The sequence below is a fragment of the Histomonas meleagridis genome, assembly GCF_020186115.1.
Source record: "Histomonas meleagridis strain 2922-C6/04-10x chromosome Unknown contig_24, whole genome shotgun sequence".
NCBI classification, from domain to species: domain Eukaryota; phylum Parabasalia; order Tritrichomonadida; family Dientamoebidae; genus Histomonas; species Histomonas meleagridis.
The window spans coordinates 244,444-261,938 of NW_027150826.1; the positions used below are offsets into that span (position 1 = coordinate 244,444).

The 17,495-nt window shown below is 25.0% G+C and overlaps 2 protein-coding genes across 2 annotated transcripts; one reads left to right on the top strand and one right to left on the bottom strand.

Moving 5' to 3' along the window:
* Positions 1-7,419: 7,419 nt before the first annotated feature.
* Positions 7,420-8,325, bottom strand: GO595_003973 (DHHC zinc finger domain containing protein; the record flags this gene model as incomplete). Its single annotated transcript, XM_067917052.1, has 1 exon — positions 7,420-8,325. One exon carries the CDS (start codon positions 8,323-8,325, stop codon positions 7,420-7,422), a length of 906 nt encoding a protein of 301 aa, XP_067775868.1.
* An 8,384-nt stretch (positions 8,326-16,709) lies between these two features.
* On the top strand, positions 16,710-17,435 carry GO595_003974 (scamp-domain-containing protein; the record flags this gene model as incomplete). Its single annotated transcript, XM_067917053.1, has 1 exon — positions 16,710-17,435. One exon carries the CDS (start codon positions 16,710-16,712, stop codon positions 17,433-17,435), a length of 726 nt encoding a protein of 241 aa, XP_067775869.1.
* Positions 17,436-17,495: the final 60 nt, after the last annotated feature.

Consider the following 17,495-nt stretch of genomic DNA (forward strand, 5'->3'; position numbering starts at 1 on the left):
AAAATTTAAATTTCAATGTTAATAACAACGAAATAATAAATTGCAATGAAATAATTTCATTAAAAACAAATCTAAATGAAATCAAAAACAAATATTCGCAAATCGAAAACAATTTTAATGATTTATTTCATCGGCACAAAGAAATTGTCGAAATTCTCATTAAAAACTATTTAACTGCAATGAGTTTAATTAACGGCGATGAAATACATGCGGAAACACTTATCGCGAAGATGCAAGAGCAATCTGCTTATATTACATCTTTAATAATGGAACGAGAAGAACTTTATTCGAAGCTTAATAAGCTCCAAAACAATTCGGCGAATGATATTAATAATCAAATAAAATCCGATTTAATGTCATTTAATCAAACGCGAATAAATTCATTACAATATGAATTAAATCAATTCACAATAGAAAATAATGAACTTCATAAAGAAATCGATAAACTGAATGAAACATTATTTAAAAATAATGATATGCAAAACGAATTAAAAAATAAACTCGAAAAATCAAATTTGGAAATAGAAAAACTTCATAACGAATTAATTTTAATACAAAAAAATTCCGAATTTGAGTTCGAGTTAATTGAACCTTTTATCATTTTTTTTATAAATTCGAACCCTAAACCTAAAAATATATTAACATTAAGTGCACCAATCGAAAAAATAGTAAAAGTTTCGAAAATTAATCCGAAAACTTCATTAAAACCTTTAAATAACAACACAATAAAAAGGAAAATTTCATTTCCAATACAAAACACTTCCGAAATTAAACCATTTTCCAATATCCAGAACTTAAAAAATAGAATTTTGTCATTAGAAAGATTACTTGATATTAAGTCTACACAATTAATCGATATAAATAATTCATATAATGAACAACAACAAATTTTATTTAAACAAAACGTTAAAATTCAAAAAATGGAACGCGAAATTCAAAGGTTTACACTGATTTCTGAGCTATCGAACAAGAAAATTCAATCGGCGGCTGAAATGATTACTTTTTTAGCTAAAGAGAATGAAAACTTAAAAAATTTAATAGATAAATCAAAAGATCCAAAAGAGGACAAAAATAAAGAAAAGGGTTTATCTTCAGCAAATACAAAAAATTTAATTTCTGATTTGGAAATGATCGGAAATATTAATAATAATAAAATGAAACAAATGACTTTGAGACATATGTTGTCTATGGCAAAATGGGAAGAAAGAAAAATGGATTTGTTGAATCAAGAAAAAGAAAAATCTTTTGCATCGTTAAAAGCACTAAATTTGGTAATAAATGAAACTGAAAATAATGAAAAAGAACAACAAAAAAATCCATTGGAAATAATATCTGAAGAGAAAAATAATGAAAAAAAAGAAAATCAAAAACAAATTATACATTATAATAAAAATTTGAAGAAAAACGAGAAAAAACTTACGCCAACATTCGAAGAGGCAACTTTAAGAGCTAACGCACATGAGCAAAAGTTACCGAAAATTCTTAAAAATGGAATTGTCGCAACTCCAATTAAAACATAAAAATTTTTGTATGAAATAAAAATTATATAATTTTTTACTTCTGGTTTAAATATTTAAATATTAAATATGAATTTGTACAAAGTAATTTGTTTAATTAAATGTTATTTTCAAGTAATAACTCATTGAAACTATTTCATTCATTAACGAAATCAAATGCATATACTAAATCTAATGCATTTACGAAGTCATATGAAATTTCATTTGTTGTTTCGAATTCATCTTCTGTTTCTGTTTTTAATTCTGTATTAATTTATGTTTTGAGTGTATTTATTTATTACGAATATACTGTTGTTGTATATTCGACTTATTACATATATTATAGTGATTTCTTTACAATTATATATCAAAATAAAAATATCAATGGTGATAATAAAAACACAATAATAATTATAAGTGTTTGTGTTGCAGTTGTCGTAATGGTATTAATTCCAATACTTATCATAGTTTTGATTCGAATTCATAATAGAGAACAAATAAGTAAAAAACAAGAAGCAAAAGTTTTGATGAAAACCAATATGAAAAAGAAAATACATTTACAATGGGAACATCAACGAATAATATTGATGAAGATCCATTTGCGAGTAATTTTAAAGAAGAAAAATTCATTAATGATATTAAGCATATAAACATTTACTTGTTAATTAAGAAAAAAAATCGGTAAAACTTAAATTTACAAGTTGAATGGTATTTTTATCATTAGATTTGTTGTATTTAACATTTCAGGGAATTTGTTATGTAACTGCATAATATCAATGATAGCATATTAGATATGGATATAATTTTTATTGTGTATTCTATTCATTTATTATATTGATAACGCAAAATTATAATTCAAACAAAGTTTAAAATTTACTATAACAAATTTTCACTTTGAATCATTTCTTTATTAAAAAAGATCATGAAGCTGCTATAAGAAAGGATGCTCTAACATCTTTTCAAGGATATCAACAATTACTGGATCATCTCATTATTATTTCCATATATTTAATTTAATGCATTAAATTTGTGATTCCTTTCCATAAAAAATGATATAAAATATTTAAATATTTAAATATCTTTAAAGATAATAAGATAATTGATCATATATAATATTTCATTTTATATGTTATACAAAAACTCAACACTTCAGAAATCAGACCTGTTTTTCTCAAAACCAGAGGCCAGAAATCTCTTAAAAATCTGTATACTACTAAATCAGTTCGTAAAAATGCAAATATCCTGGAATAAAAAAAAATCGTTCAGAGGGAAATCTTGAAATGCCTCATTTAATGAAAATGTAATCATTAATAAAATTATTTTTTTCACAGTGAATTATATAATCTCTCTATTGATATTTAATTTTAATATAATAATAACAATATTATATTTATACATATTCATTATGCATGTAATTCGTAAAAATTTCATAAAAAATATTTTATTAAAATTTCGATCTCTCATAAGAAATCATTTTCTTTATACACCATTTTGTTTCTTTTATATTAACATTTTGTGAGTATATTTTCTATATAAACTCGAATAACACATTTGTTAAATAGATAAATTCGTTTTAAAATCTTAGAACGTTAAGTCACTTCACATTGTCTGTTGGAGATTTAAGTGTATAGAGACCGTTTATTATAATAACGGTCGGAAAGTGCCAACATTGAAAGTTGCAGTGTGTTTGTTTCGTTTTATATTACAAATCACATGCCTAATGTTGGTACCACCACCCCAAACACAGGAGAGAAAAAATTGAATAATTTGTCAACATGCCTGAAATCCTTAATTGAGCTTGAGAAAACTATATTCAGTTTGAGTGAAGAAAACTCTCAGGTGTCAGCTAAAAAAGCATTGGAATTATTTGACTCAAATTTTCCTTACACATTTAACACTATTATAAGTATCATAATTTATAATGCATTTTCATCACGAAAGCATGCATTTGAGATTTACATAAATTTTTTAAAAACACTTGAAATGAAAGAAGAAGAAATTAATCAAAATAACGTTAAACTAATTTCAATTTTTATCAAACGTATATCTCAAATGAACACACAAGAATCATATTACTTAATCGAGAAACTAATTGAACAAAATTTAATTGATAAAAACATCACTAAAAATATTCATTCAAAATATTTTGCACATTATAAAACAGAAAAAGAAAACCAAAACCAAACCAGTATGCAATTTATATCGAATGAAAATGATCCAATAGAAAAATACTTTTTGGATAATTATGAAGAATTATCAAAGAATGATTTTAAACTTCACAAAGAATTAATTAAAGAAGGAAATAATCCAAATAAAATTGCTAAAATGATTCGAAATGATGAAATAGGAAAACTTCAAGAAATATCATCACAAACAAATTTTAATTTTAATCAAACAATTGAACCATCAATATATGTAAGATATTCATTCATTAATCAAAAGAATGTTACATTAATTGATTATGCAGCATTTTTTTCTTCAATTAAATGTTTTAAATATTTACTTATGAATGGAGCAAATATAGAAAACACAGGTAAATATGCAGTTGCAGGTGGAAATGAAGAAATCATTCATTTGTGTGAACAGAATCATTCATCATTTGAAGGTGCATATGAAGCAGCAATTGAATATCATCAAAATGATATCTTTAAATACATTTATGAAAATAAATTAGAAAAAATACAATCAATACCGAAAATGTCTGAAGATAAAACTAATGATTTGATAAGTTTTTGTATTAAAAAAGATAATTATGAAATTTTAGCATTTTTTGAAAAAAAAGGAATTAATGTTAATGCTTATAATATAAATGAATCAGCAAGAAATGGAAATTTATATCTCTTGAAATATTTCCTTCAAAATAATCAAATTCCAAAAAATATTTTAGTTTTTGCTTCAGAATCAGGAAATGTTGAACTTGTGAAATATGTTTTAGAACAAAAAGGAATTGATGTTAATGCAATTAGTGTTCATTTGAATAATTTTATATATGTTTTAATAATTTAGAATATGTTTTAATAATTTTTAATATGTTTTAATAATTTGAAACAGCACTTCATATTGCAGTTAGAAGTAATTATATAGAAATAGTAAAACTACTTTTAGATAAAGAAGGAATTAATGTTAATGCAAAAACTATTCATTTGAGTAATTTGAAATATGTTTTAATAATTTAGAATATGTTTTAATAATTTGAAACAGCACTTCATATAGCAGTTAGAAATAATAATATAGAAATAGTAAAATTACTTTTAGATAAAGAAGGAATTGATGTTAATGCAAAAATTATTCATTTGAATAATTTTATATATGTTTTAATAATTTTGGATATGTTTTATTAATTTGGAATATGTTTTAATAATTTGAAACATCACTTCATATAGCAGTTAAAAATAATAATATAGAAATAGTAAAATTACTTTTAGATAAAGGAATTGATGTTAATGCAAAAACTATTCATTTGAATAATTTAGGGTATGTTTTAATAATTTTATATATGTTTTAATAATTTGAAATATGTTTTAATAATTTGCAACAGCACTTCGTATAGCAGTTAAAAATAATAATATAGAAATAGTAAAATTACTTTTAGATAAAGAAGGAATTGATGTTAATGCAAAAACTATTCATTTGAATAATTTGGAATATGTTTTAATAATTTTATATATGTTTTAATAATTTGAAACAGCACTTCATATAGCAGTTAGAAATAATAATATAGAAATAGTAAAATTACTTTTAGATAAAGGAATTGATGTTAATGCAAAAAATATTCATTTGAATAATTTGGAATATGTTTTAATAATTTGAAACAGCGCTTCATATAGCGGTTAAAAATAATAATATAGAAATAGTAAAATTACTTTTAGATAAAGGAATTGATGTTAATGCAAAAACTATTCATTTGAATAATTTGAAATATGTTTTAATAATTCGGTATATGTTTTAATAATTTATAATATGTTTTAATAATTTTGGATATGTTTTAATAATTTGGAATATGTTTTAATAATTTGAAACAGCACTTCATATAGCAGTTAGAAATAATAATATAGAAATAATAAAATTACTTTTAGATAAAGAAGGAATTGATATTAATGCAAAAACTATTCATTTGAATAATTTGGAATATGTTTTAATAATTTTATATATGTTTTAATAATTTGAAACAGCACTTCATATAGCAGTTAGAAATAATAATATAGAAATAGTAAAATTACTTTTAGATAAAGGAATTGATGTTAATGCAAAAACTATTCATTTGAATAATTTTGGATAAGTTTTAATAAATTGAAATATGTTTTAATAATATTTGGAAGCACTTCAAATTGCACAACAAAAAGGATACACAGAAATAGTAAATTTACTTCGTGAAAAAAGTACTAACGAAAATTCTAATTAAAAAACTTTTTATATAAACATCAAATCTTCATTTTTATTAAGAAATGGAAATGAAGCATAAATTGCTAATAATTAAAATCACTCCTAAGACCAATTGTGCGCAGAAAACAATATAAAGAAAAACGCCAACAAAAGAAGTGTTGGCAACAACATAACAAAGTTCATTTTTTATAATAATCGCTTTGATTTTTTTTTTCTTCATAAATCCATTTAAAGACATCATTTCGATGGAATTCAATTGCCTTTTTATACACATCTTCAAATGATGATTTTGCTCACACAAATAAATGATTTCTTCAATTCAACCTTAAATATTTGTTGAATGATTTATATGAAATAATGAAAAATAGAAAATTTGTTTATTTTCATCTTCTCATTTGATTTTGAACAAAAAATTCAAGTATTTATAATCCATCTGATAGGTATGATCTAACGATATTTTAATGTATCAAATTAAAATGTTGCAACGAAAATGTCTAACAAAAAACTTTTAAAGTTCAAGAGAAATCAATAGTTTACAATTCAAAATTGAAGAAAACCGTCAATGAAAATTTTCATTAGAAAAGCGAAATGATTGTTGTCCGGTCATATCACATTATCAGTTTTTGCGGTTTATTTTTCACTAATGATGTTTTAAAATTAAAATAAAAATTTCTTGAAAATTCTTTGATAGAAATCAAAAAAATTATAATTCAAATATTATATTTGTAAAAGTATATTATCCGCTGAGCAAAACCTTTGCTGTGAAGAATAATAAGAAAATGCATAATTTCCAATATAATATACTGAATTACTGATATTAACTGAAATATTTCTCTTCCTTTGAGAAAATGAATAATCTGGTATATAAAATATTCCTTTTTCAATAATAATATGTTCTGTAATATTTTGATCAAATTCACTTTCATATATTATTGTAAGTGTATTTGTGTAATAATCAAATGTTTGAAAAGTATTTATCAAAAACATAACAAACAATAATTAAAAATAATTTTGATCAAGTACAGAGACAAATGCATTACCAACGAATTTACCCCAGTGACTATGGTTTGAAGTACATGATTTGTTTCTGCAGTAACCAAATCAAGAGCTTTTTTCAAAGCAGCAGCATTTGTTGAATAAGCATTAAATTTGAAAAAAAAATTTCGAAATTTGTAAGAAAATATTTTGACAGAAAATCATATTTTTCGTATTTTGGGAACTGCCTTGAGGAGGAATTGCTGCTGCATTTGTTGAATAAGCATCAAATATTATTAATCGATATTTTCGCTTCCTTTGTTCATCATCATTTTAAATATTTTGACATTTCCACTTTTTCAATATAATATGATCGTTACAGGAAAGTGGAGTACCTTTTCCACTTACAATACATAATATATTTTAATAGTCAACTCTTTCATCTAAAATATAAAGCGAAAAACTAAACAGTTAGATAAAGATATGAATACTCATTCAAAATAATCTAGAAATTGAAATAGGATTTAGTACAGATTTTTCTTCTTTAATTAATATTATGAAATATCTAAGGTTCATATAATCCGTTCTCGACTGGTTCAAGTGGTACACAAGGACAAAACCAAAGAGGACAATATTTCTTCTCCCCACACACTTCAGCGAAGTTGTTGAAGCATCCCTTATCGTAATCCGTTGCTTTTGCAGATTTTTTCCAGATTTCGATGGATGTGAGATTATGTTTCACATGTGAAACAGCTCGTAAAAGATAGTATGTAGCAGAACAGAACGCGATAAATCCAATTACAATACCCAAATATATGTATAAATGAAGATATTGGTAATTGACACATTCATTTCTGAACCACCAGATATGGACTAAAAACCAAGCAAGAACAAATAAATCGGCCCACGAAAGTGTCAACATGAAATACCTTTGGTTCTTGATGCCGATCCACGACTCTGTCCAATAACAATAATGGTCAGCTCGTAAAACAAAACGACGTGCTAACACTGAGAAGGATGATCTGGGTGGTCGCTTGCTTTGTCGTGCATAGTCTAATTGTTCTTGATATGTTACAATTGAATCCATTAGGTTTTCCCATGTGAGATTTTGTAGATCAGAATAATGAGCATAATCATAAGGAAGATATCCTGGACTAGCAATGATGGTTGAAAAATAAGCAAAAGCAAGCGCTAATGCAATAAGAATAAAAATTACCAAAAATATGTAAGAAATTGTTTTGTTAGGAATATACACGATTGAGTCATAGCAGCCAGTGAACAGAAGGTAAAGAAATAAAACAATAATAATTAATGGTCGAATAGGTTTCACAATCCAATGATTGCATACATATATTTTAGCAATTGGAAAATAAGCTATGTTAAAGCAACAACATTTTTTGTCTTCGTGTATACTTGGTGATAGAGTATTATCATTATCAAGAGTAACAAGTTCTTGATCTATTGACTTCATTTTGTGTTCTGAAAAGTGTCAAATCATAATGAAATCCAAATATTTTGTGAATGCGTCATTTTGGAAGCGCTTTTCCCAAGAATTTATGAAATATTACCTATCGTATTTTTAATTATATTTTGTTTTGAACATTTTATGAAGTTGGACAGAGAAAATAAAAATTTACTTATCCCGTTGGAAGGCGGTTTAACTCATTCAAAAATATAAATTTCAGAAGAAAGGCCGGCCTTCAATTTTAATTAAAATTGTTGTCTAAAACAGCAAAGAATATTATTAATGGATATTTTATATTTTACAAGATTATATCTATATGTGTTAAATTTAAATAATTTCTTTAACGTAAGTATTGCTCCTTATTTTTTTGCTTAAAAAAAAATACAGAAAGCATATATAAACATAAATGAAATTCTTAAATTCTTATTTTTTTATTAAGTTGGTTAAATCTTTTAGACAATTTTTTTCTTTTTTGAGATATTCGGATGATCAAGAGATGGTAAAGCATTAACTTCGGTATCAAAGGCTTTCCAAATTCCAAATTGAGTGCTTGTCTTCAGAGATGCCACTTTTAATAAACAGCAGAAAAACTCGATATATAATGAACGTTAACTCACATCACTTCAAATATTTTTTTCTTAATGGGTGGTAATCAAAGTCTTACATCATCCAAATATAATGAAAATCTTCACATACTACAAGAACTTGAAAAAATTATTTTTGACTTAAATGAAGATAATATTGATCAAATAGTCGAAAATTCATTACTTTATTTTTCAGAAGAATACCCATATTCATCCCATTTTATTATTTGTAGGATAGTATATGCATATTTTATCAAAAAAGGTGACGAAATATTATGTTTTAAATATTTACAAAAAATAGAACAAGAAACGAAATATAAAATGATTAATATTTTCATAAATTTTTTATGTGCAAATAATTTTCAAGAAACGAATTATCTTCTTGAAAAGATGTATGAAAATGAAATAACTGAAAGGAAAATTGATCAAAATATTAAAAGTTCATACTTTATACATTATTTGTCAAAAGAAGAAATTCATATATTAAACAGAGAAAGATTCATGAAAGAAATCTCAAATAATTATGAAGATTTATCAAAGAATGATTTTAAACTTCACAAAGAATTAATCAAAGAAGGACATAATCCAAATAAAATTGCTAAAATGATTCGAAATGATGAAATAGAAAAACTTCAAGAAATATCATCACAAACAAATTTTAATTTTGATCAAACAATTGAACCATCACTTTATGAAAGATGTTCATTTATTAATAAGGATGATGTTACATTAATTGATTATGCAGCATTTTTTTCTTCAATTAAATGTTTTAAATATTTACTTATGAATGGAGCAAAAGTAGAAAACACAGGTAAATATGCAATTGCAGGTGGAAATGAAGAAATCATTCATTTGTGTGAACAAAATCATTCATCATTTACAGAAGCATATGAAACTGCAATAGAATTTCATCGAAATGATATCTTTCATTATCTTTATGAAAATAATATTGTTGAAATTAATAATTTAGAAGAATTAGGGAAAATATGTATTTTACATGATAACTTTAATATTCTTTCATTTTTAGAAAAAGAAGGAATGATAATGAATGAAACTCTTATTAATGAATCGATTATAACAGGGAATCTCTTTATTTTCCAATATTTTCAATCAAAAAATCCAAAATCAATAAATTTTTTAGAAATATCAGGTTTTTGTTCAAATGAAGAACTATCTAACTACCTTATTAAATATAAATATATTGATTTAAGAAACGATGTTTCAAAATTTTATTAAAAATTTTTTATAATAATTTGATATTTAATACTATGAAATAAAATTTCTTGAAAATAATTCATACAGCACTTATTATGGCATCTTTAAATGGTCGTACAGAAATAGTTAAATTACTACTTAAACAAGAAGGAATTGATGTTAATGCTAAAAATTTTCAATTGTATTGTTTAAAACTTGTTTTAATAATTTTTTATTTCAAAATAATATTTAGAAATTATTTAAAATATTTCAAACATCACTTATATTAGCAACTTTAAATGGTTATATAAAAATTGTTAAATTACTTCTTGAACAAGAAGGAATTGATGTTAACGCTCAAGATATATATTTGTTTTATTTGATATTGTTTTCAATTATTTAGGATTTGAAAATAACTTTTGGAATTTTTTTTAAATTTTTTAATACAGCACTTATATACGCTTCTAAACTTGGTGATATAGAAATAGTTAAATTACTTCTTGAGCAAAAGGATATCAATACTAATGTTCAAGATATTCATTTGATTTGTTTTATACTTATTTTAATAATTTACGAATATTTATATATAATGTTTGGAAATTATTTGAATTATTTGAAACACCACTCATGAAAGCATCTGAAAAAGGTAACATAGAAATAGTAAAATTACTTCTTGAACAAGATGGAATTGATGTTAATGCTAAAAATTTTTAATTATTTTATTTAAAACTTATTTTAATATTTTTATATTTCAAAATAACTTTTGGGAATTATTTAAATTATTTCGGACAGAACTAATAAATGCATCTTGTCATGATCATACAGAAATCGTTCAATTACTTCTTGAACAAAAAGGAATTAATATCAATGCTAAAGATATTTATTTGTTTTATTTGATATTTATTTTAATAATTTTATATTTCAAAATAATATTTGAAGATTATTCAATGTATTTCAAACAGCTATTATGTTAGCATCTTCAAAAGGTAACATAAAAATAGTACAATTACTTCTTGAACAAAAAGGAATTGATATCAGTGCTAAAGGTTTTTGTTAATTTGATTGAATATTTATTTTATTAACTTAATATTTCAAAATAATAATTGGAAATTATTTAAGATGTTTCAAACAGCATTTATAAGTGCATCTAAAAATGGTCGTACAGAAATAGTTAAAATACTTCTTGAACAAGAAGGAATTGATATCAATGATAAAGATATTTATTTGCTTTAATCAATATATGTTTTAATATTTCGATATTTTAAAATAATGTTTGGAAATTATTTAAATTATTTTGGACAGCACTTATGAGGGCTTCTAGAAATGGTCATATAGAAATTGTTAAATTACTTCTTGCACAAGAAGGAATTGATGTTAATGCTAAAAATATCAAATTGTATTGTTTAAAATTTGTATTAATAATTTTTTATTTCAAAGAAATATTTGAAAATTATTCAAATTATTTGAAACAGCACTAATAAAAGCAACTGAAGAAGGTCATACTGAAGTCGTTAAATTACTTCTTGAACAAAAAGGAATAGATATTAATGCTAAAAAAAATAATCTTAATATTTTAAAGTTTTAAAATAATTTATGGAAATTGTTTAAATTATTTTATACATCACTTATGATTGCATCTGATTATGGTTATAAAGAAATAGTTAAATTACTTCTCGAACAAGAAGAAATTGATATTAATACTAAAGATATTTATTTGTTTTATTTGATATTTGTTTTAATAATTTTCTATTTCAAATTAATTTATGGAAATTATTTGAAGCATTTGAAACTGTACTTATTCAAGCATCTCGATATTGCTTTACAAAAATAGTTAAATCACTTCTTAAACAAAAAGGAATTGACATTAATGCTAAAGATAAAATTTATCCTAATAATTTGATTTTTCAAAACGATATATGAAAATTGTTTAAATTATTTGAAACAGCACTTATGAAAGCATCTAAAAATGGTTCTATCGAAATAGTTAAATTACTTCTTGAACAAGAAGAAATTGATATTAATGCTAAAGATAAAATTTATTTTAATAATTTGCTGTTTCTACATAATATTTAGAAATTATTTAAATTATTTAATACAGCACTTATGTATGCATCATCTTGGAATGGTTATACAGAAATAGTTAAATTACTTCTTGAACAAGAAGGAATTGATATTAATGCTAAAAATATCATCTTATTTTACTTAATGTTTATTTAAATAATAGAATGTTTTAATATAATATTTGGAAGCTATTTAAATTCTTTGAAACAGCACTTATTTTAGCATCTGCAAATGGCAAAAAGAAAATAGTCAAAATACTTCATAAACGAGAATGATTTGATATCAATGCTAAAAATATTAATTTTAGTTTTAACATAATATATATTGGTAATTATATTAACTATTTGATTCAGCACTTATGAATATTTTTCTTCTTGAACACGAGTTCATTACTATGATGAAAATATATTACATTATGAATAAAACTACTATGTAAGATTTTTTTGCAAAAAAACCCTAATATATCAGAGGTATATTCGTATTAAAATGATTAATGAAGAAGTAACGAAACTTTGGATGACATTTTATATTTTTCTTTATTTTCTTTCACTTCTTTAATAAATTCATTAAGAATTCTTCAAGGCGATTTTTTTGACAAAAGTTTGAAGCTATTTGAAACTCAATATCTTTTCGTTCTTGAACAAGTAATTTTCGATATTCTTCTGAAAGTTTTAAAAAGTTTTTGTGTCTTGTTTCGATAATTGGAACCAAGTTCTTGAAAAAAATATTCTTTTTTTCCATTGTTTTCTGTTTTCTATTTTCATTCAACAAATTGATAATTATTTATTGTTATGCATTACTGAAAACATTTGTGTTTTTATCAATTTTTAAGAAAAAAAATTAATTAATCTATTTGTAAGGAAAAATCTCATAAATATTATTTAAACATTCCTAAAAATATAATTTTTATTCATTTTTGAACAAAGAGTTCAGTGTTGCCAAAGCATATTCCAACGAAGTTTTCTCCAATTTCGACACATTCAAGAATCGATTTAATGCTGCTTCGTTCAATGATGTTATTCCGGTCATTTTTTGATGCTCAATTTTAGTACTTATGCAAATTGCCTTACTCAAGAACACTTGGTTTGTTAATATTAAAACAATTGCAGCAGTAAATGTAACACCGCATCCATATCTCATAGCTACGCCATCTTTATTCACAGGAGCCATTATGTCTTTCAGCACAAAAATAAACTCAAGAACACTCCACACAGATGCAAAACCAGTTAAACTTGGTAAATCTAAAATATTTTCAGAGGTTTCCTCGAAAAGTGACACGTTTTCATTTAACAAGTTCATTAATTCTTTTGCTACGTTAACAAAGAATGGTGGCATTACTTCATTTTCATCAGGAGCAGGTTTAATTCCGTTAAACCAATCTTTTAAGTTTTTAAAGTCATCATCAAATATTGTAAATAATTCCTGATTAATTTCATCAATATTATTCTTATCTATATTAAAGAAGAATGCCTGAGTTTGGTTATTAGAAGCCCTATACAATGCGTAAGCTAAATCCGACATATTTGAAATAATTAATAAATTACCAATTGTTTGCATCAAACAAAACAAATCATCTACTTGTTGTTCCTTAAGGAAAGGCTTATAAGCACCTTCAAATCTATCATAAGATTTATGCCATCCCGACCCCAGCGGCAAGTCGACGATACGCTTGAACCGTTTATTTTGTTCTGAATAAAAGTTGACAAAGTTTGGCACGATTTTGTTAACGAACCTTATCAAATATTTGAACAAAAGGAAAACCGAACCTTCCCCACAAATTTTGATTAAAGTTTTGAAGTGTTCAATACTCACAAATTGTGTAGTTTGTTTGAGAACGTTTGGAATATTTTTTCTATTATTAAAGTATTGTGAAACAGAATCTATTTCATTTTGAGGAGGGTATAATCTTAAAGGATTAATTTGCGCTATGTAATATTTTAATACATTACGTTTTAAATGTTTAATTATTAATTGGAAGAATAATGAATTAAACGAATTTATCGAATGTAACGAAAGAGTTTTTTGGAGGATTTGTTCAAATGGATCAAGTGGAACATCGAACTCTAATAATATTTGATGTGTATCTTTTAATATTTGTATTATATTATCGAACACTATAATCGATAAAATCCCATGTTGAGCTACGAAGTTTAAAATTTGCGTTATGTTATTCGCAAATAATTCATTTAATCGATCAGAGAATAATGATTTAATCGATACATGTTGCCCCAACAACGACAATTTATTTTGTTGTAATACTGAAGCTATTTTTAATGCTGAAACTTCAACAAATTTATTTTTATCTTTTAATAAGTTTTCATTATTTTTATCGAAGAATTTATCATATGAATAATTCTTCAAAGAATTAAACGCAAAATCAGAAATCATTTTCGCTATAGTTAATAAGCAGATTTGACTTTCAGCTTTAATTTCTTCATAAAGTGACCTCGACTCGAAATGTTTCAAAGCTAAAGCAGCAGCTGAGTCATAAATTGATAAAGGATAATAAATCGTATCAATTAAGTCATGTTTGTTTGTATGACTAATGATATATTCGATTAATACATAAGGTATTGATGTAGTCACTGGGAAATATTTAATGGAAGTTGTGAATTGTGATATTTGTGATTGATATAAATTAATACAATATTCCTTAAAGAATAACCCGGAATAATCACATTGCTTTGATATGAATGTCTTAAAATCAGATAATGATTCCCAATACTCAGATATGTTTAAGAAGTTTCGTATTGAGTTTAAGTCATCTTTAGATATCGATTTAGATAATAAACTTTTCGGCATTAATTTACTTTGTGGATTAATAAAAACTTGTAATTGGATACGTAATAATTGTAATAATGATACCTGAGGAAATACTTTCGATGGTTGAATGACTATTTTACTATTTCGTTTGTTTTGAACACTTTCATCTTCTTCAATATAACTAATGATTTCTCGAAGTTTTAACACATCGGATTCAAAGAATTGACTAACTTTCGATGAGCGAATTAACATTAACTTTAATTGATTAATGACAAAGTCTTGAGTTGACTCTTCAATATAATTTGATAATAATTCTTCAATGTTCGGTAAATCATTTAACAATGTATTACGTAATTTACATGAAATAGATGTGAAATGGACCATGGACTCTAATATGGAATCATCTAAATTACGAATTACCATCTCATATTGACTTGGTGGTAATTTAATCAGATTTCCATTTTTATCTTTTTCTGGTTTACTTGGAGCTAATCGATTATGACTATCGATGACCAAATGCATAAATGAATTTATGGCTTTGTTGATATATTTGGTGGTTTTGATTATTAAATCAAAATATCGTTGAATTTCTTCTCGTTTTGATGTTTGTTGTTCTTTCTTTGATATTAGGGATGTATGAATTCGCATTAAGTTACTAAATGATGTTTGTAATTGTGTCAAAAGTTCAAATAAATTAAATTCATAGGTCTTCCGACTGGTATCTTTTAACAAAATGACACCATCTGATAAAAATTGATTAAAATCAAAACATAAATCATACGCTAATAAGATCGATGGATATTTGTTTCGTTGATTTGTCAGAAAAGTGACAACGGTTGAGTCTAACCGCTGAAGAACATATTTACGTTTTTTCTCTTTACGCTCTTCATTCATATGCGATACATAAAAATCTAACATGAAAAGAAAGGCAACAAGATATGACGTTTCAGTGTTGGTGTCAATTGAAATATCATTATTAATTACATGCTCAATACGTTTCCAAAAAGCATTAAAAATAATATTAACATCTTCGTTCGGTACATCTGAAAGGTCCCCTAAAAGATCATTTTTACTAGAATTAGGATTGCTCATCCACATTCGAATATCAAAAGGAAATAGATCTTGTTCTTGCTCTGTCGTTTTGGATAGTTTGTTAAGAATAGATAAATCGTCTGAAAGTGCTGTTTTCATTGGACAAAGTTTACCAAATGTAAAAAGTTTGGTGATTAAAATACAAACTTGATCAATATAATAATCAGAATATAAACCTTTATCCCATGTATCATGATTGTGAAAGTCTTTGGAAATTTTGTTGACTGCTTCATAACAATCAACTCGTGCTTGTATAAATTTTTGAGAAAAACTCTCCATCATTTTCCGAGCTGTTTTGGCAACTTCAGCTGGAGGTGCTTTAGAACCTTCAAGTTGTTGAATTAAGTTTTTTGTTGTAGATCGTAAAGGATAAGTAAAAGCAATATACCTATCGATTTTGGAAATAATTTGTTGAACTTCAAGAGCACATTTACAAGAATCATATGCTGATATATCTGAAAGTACCTCTTGAATGGCTGGATATTTTTCATCTGTTTGATAAGTAATTAAAACTGAATTAGGAACAATATTATGATATGTGTCTAAAATTGGGTTTTCGGTGATTTTGGTCCAATTATCAACTATAGCTTGATCTGGTAAAATGATCCCTACATTTGCCATAGAACCTGGAGACGTTTAAAAACTATTATCGTAGGTGACCGTTAAGATCACCGAAAACCGTCCGCATAAATTCTCATGGATGACATAAAAAATCCTTTTATTGATGAAGAAGAAAATCATGTAGCTTATCCAACTGAACCAATACGACAACCACCAGTAAATGAAACTCCTCAAGAAAAATTATTGCGTCTTCAAAAACGTGAACAAGAACTTCTTAAAAGACAAGAAGAACTTCAACAAGCTAGAATACAAACAACTAATGCTCCAAATTGGCCAAAGTTTTTCCCTATCATATATGCTGATATTGATCATGATATACCTGAACGTGCTCGTAAGTTCGTAAAAGTAGCTCTTTATGGTATCGTCTTCACTGGAATTCAAGCACTTATTAATATCATCGGGGCAGCAACTATTTCTGGTTTAAGTACTTATTCATATCCAAGAAACATTATATTTTCATTGATTTTCACCATATTGGAGCTATATCTTACAGCATCCATTTGCTTTGATCGCCTATACAAAGGTTGTAAAAGTCACAATATTCCAATATCTTATACATTCCTTCAATTTTTACTCATAGGCGTTATCATATACCTTTTTATTGGATTTCCAAATAGTGGGTCTGTCGGTCTTGCAACATTTCTTGATTTAATTGCTAAATCAAATAGTATTTGGTCAAAGATCATTTCGTTCATCAATACTCTTTGTCTTTTATGCCTTGGAATTCTCCATGTATATGTGTTTCAGCAGTCTCAAGTTTACCAAAGAGTCAGTGGACTACAAGAAACACTTGTTCCATAAATCCCATTAATTTCATAAATATTATTTATTAAAATAAACATTTTCAAATGATATTTGTTT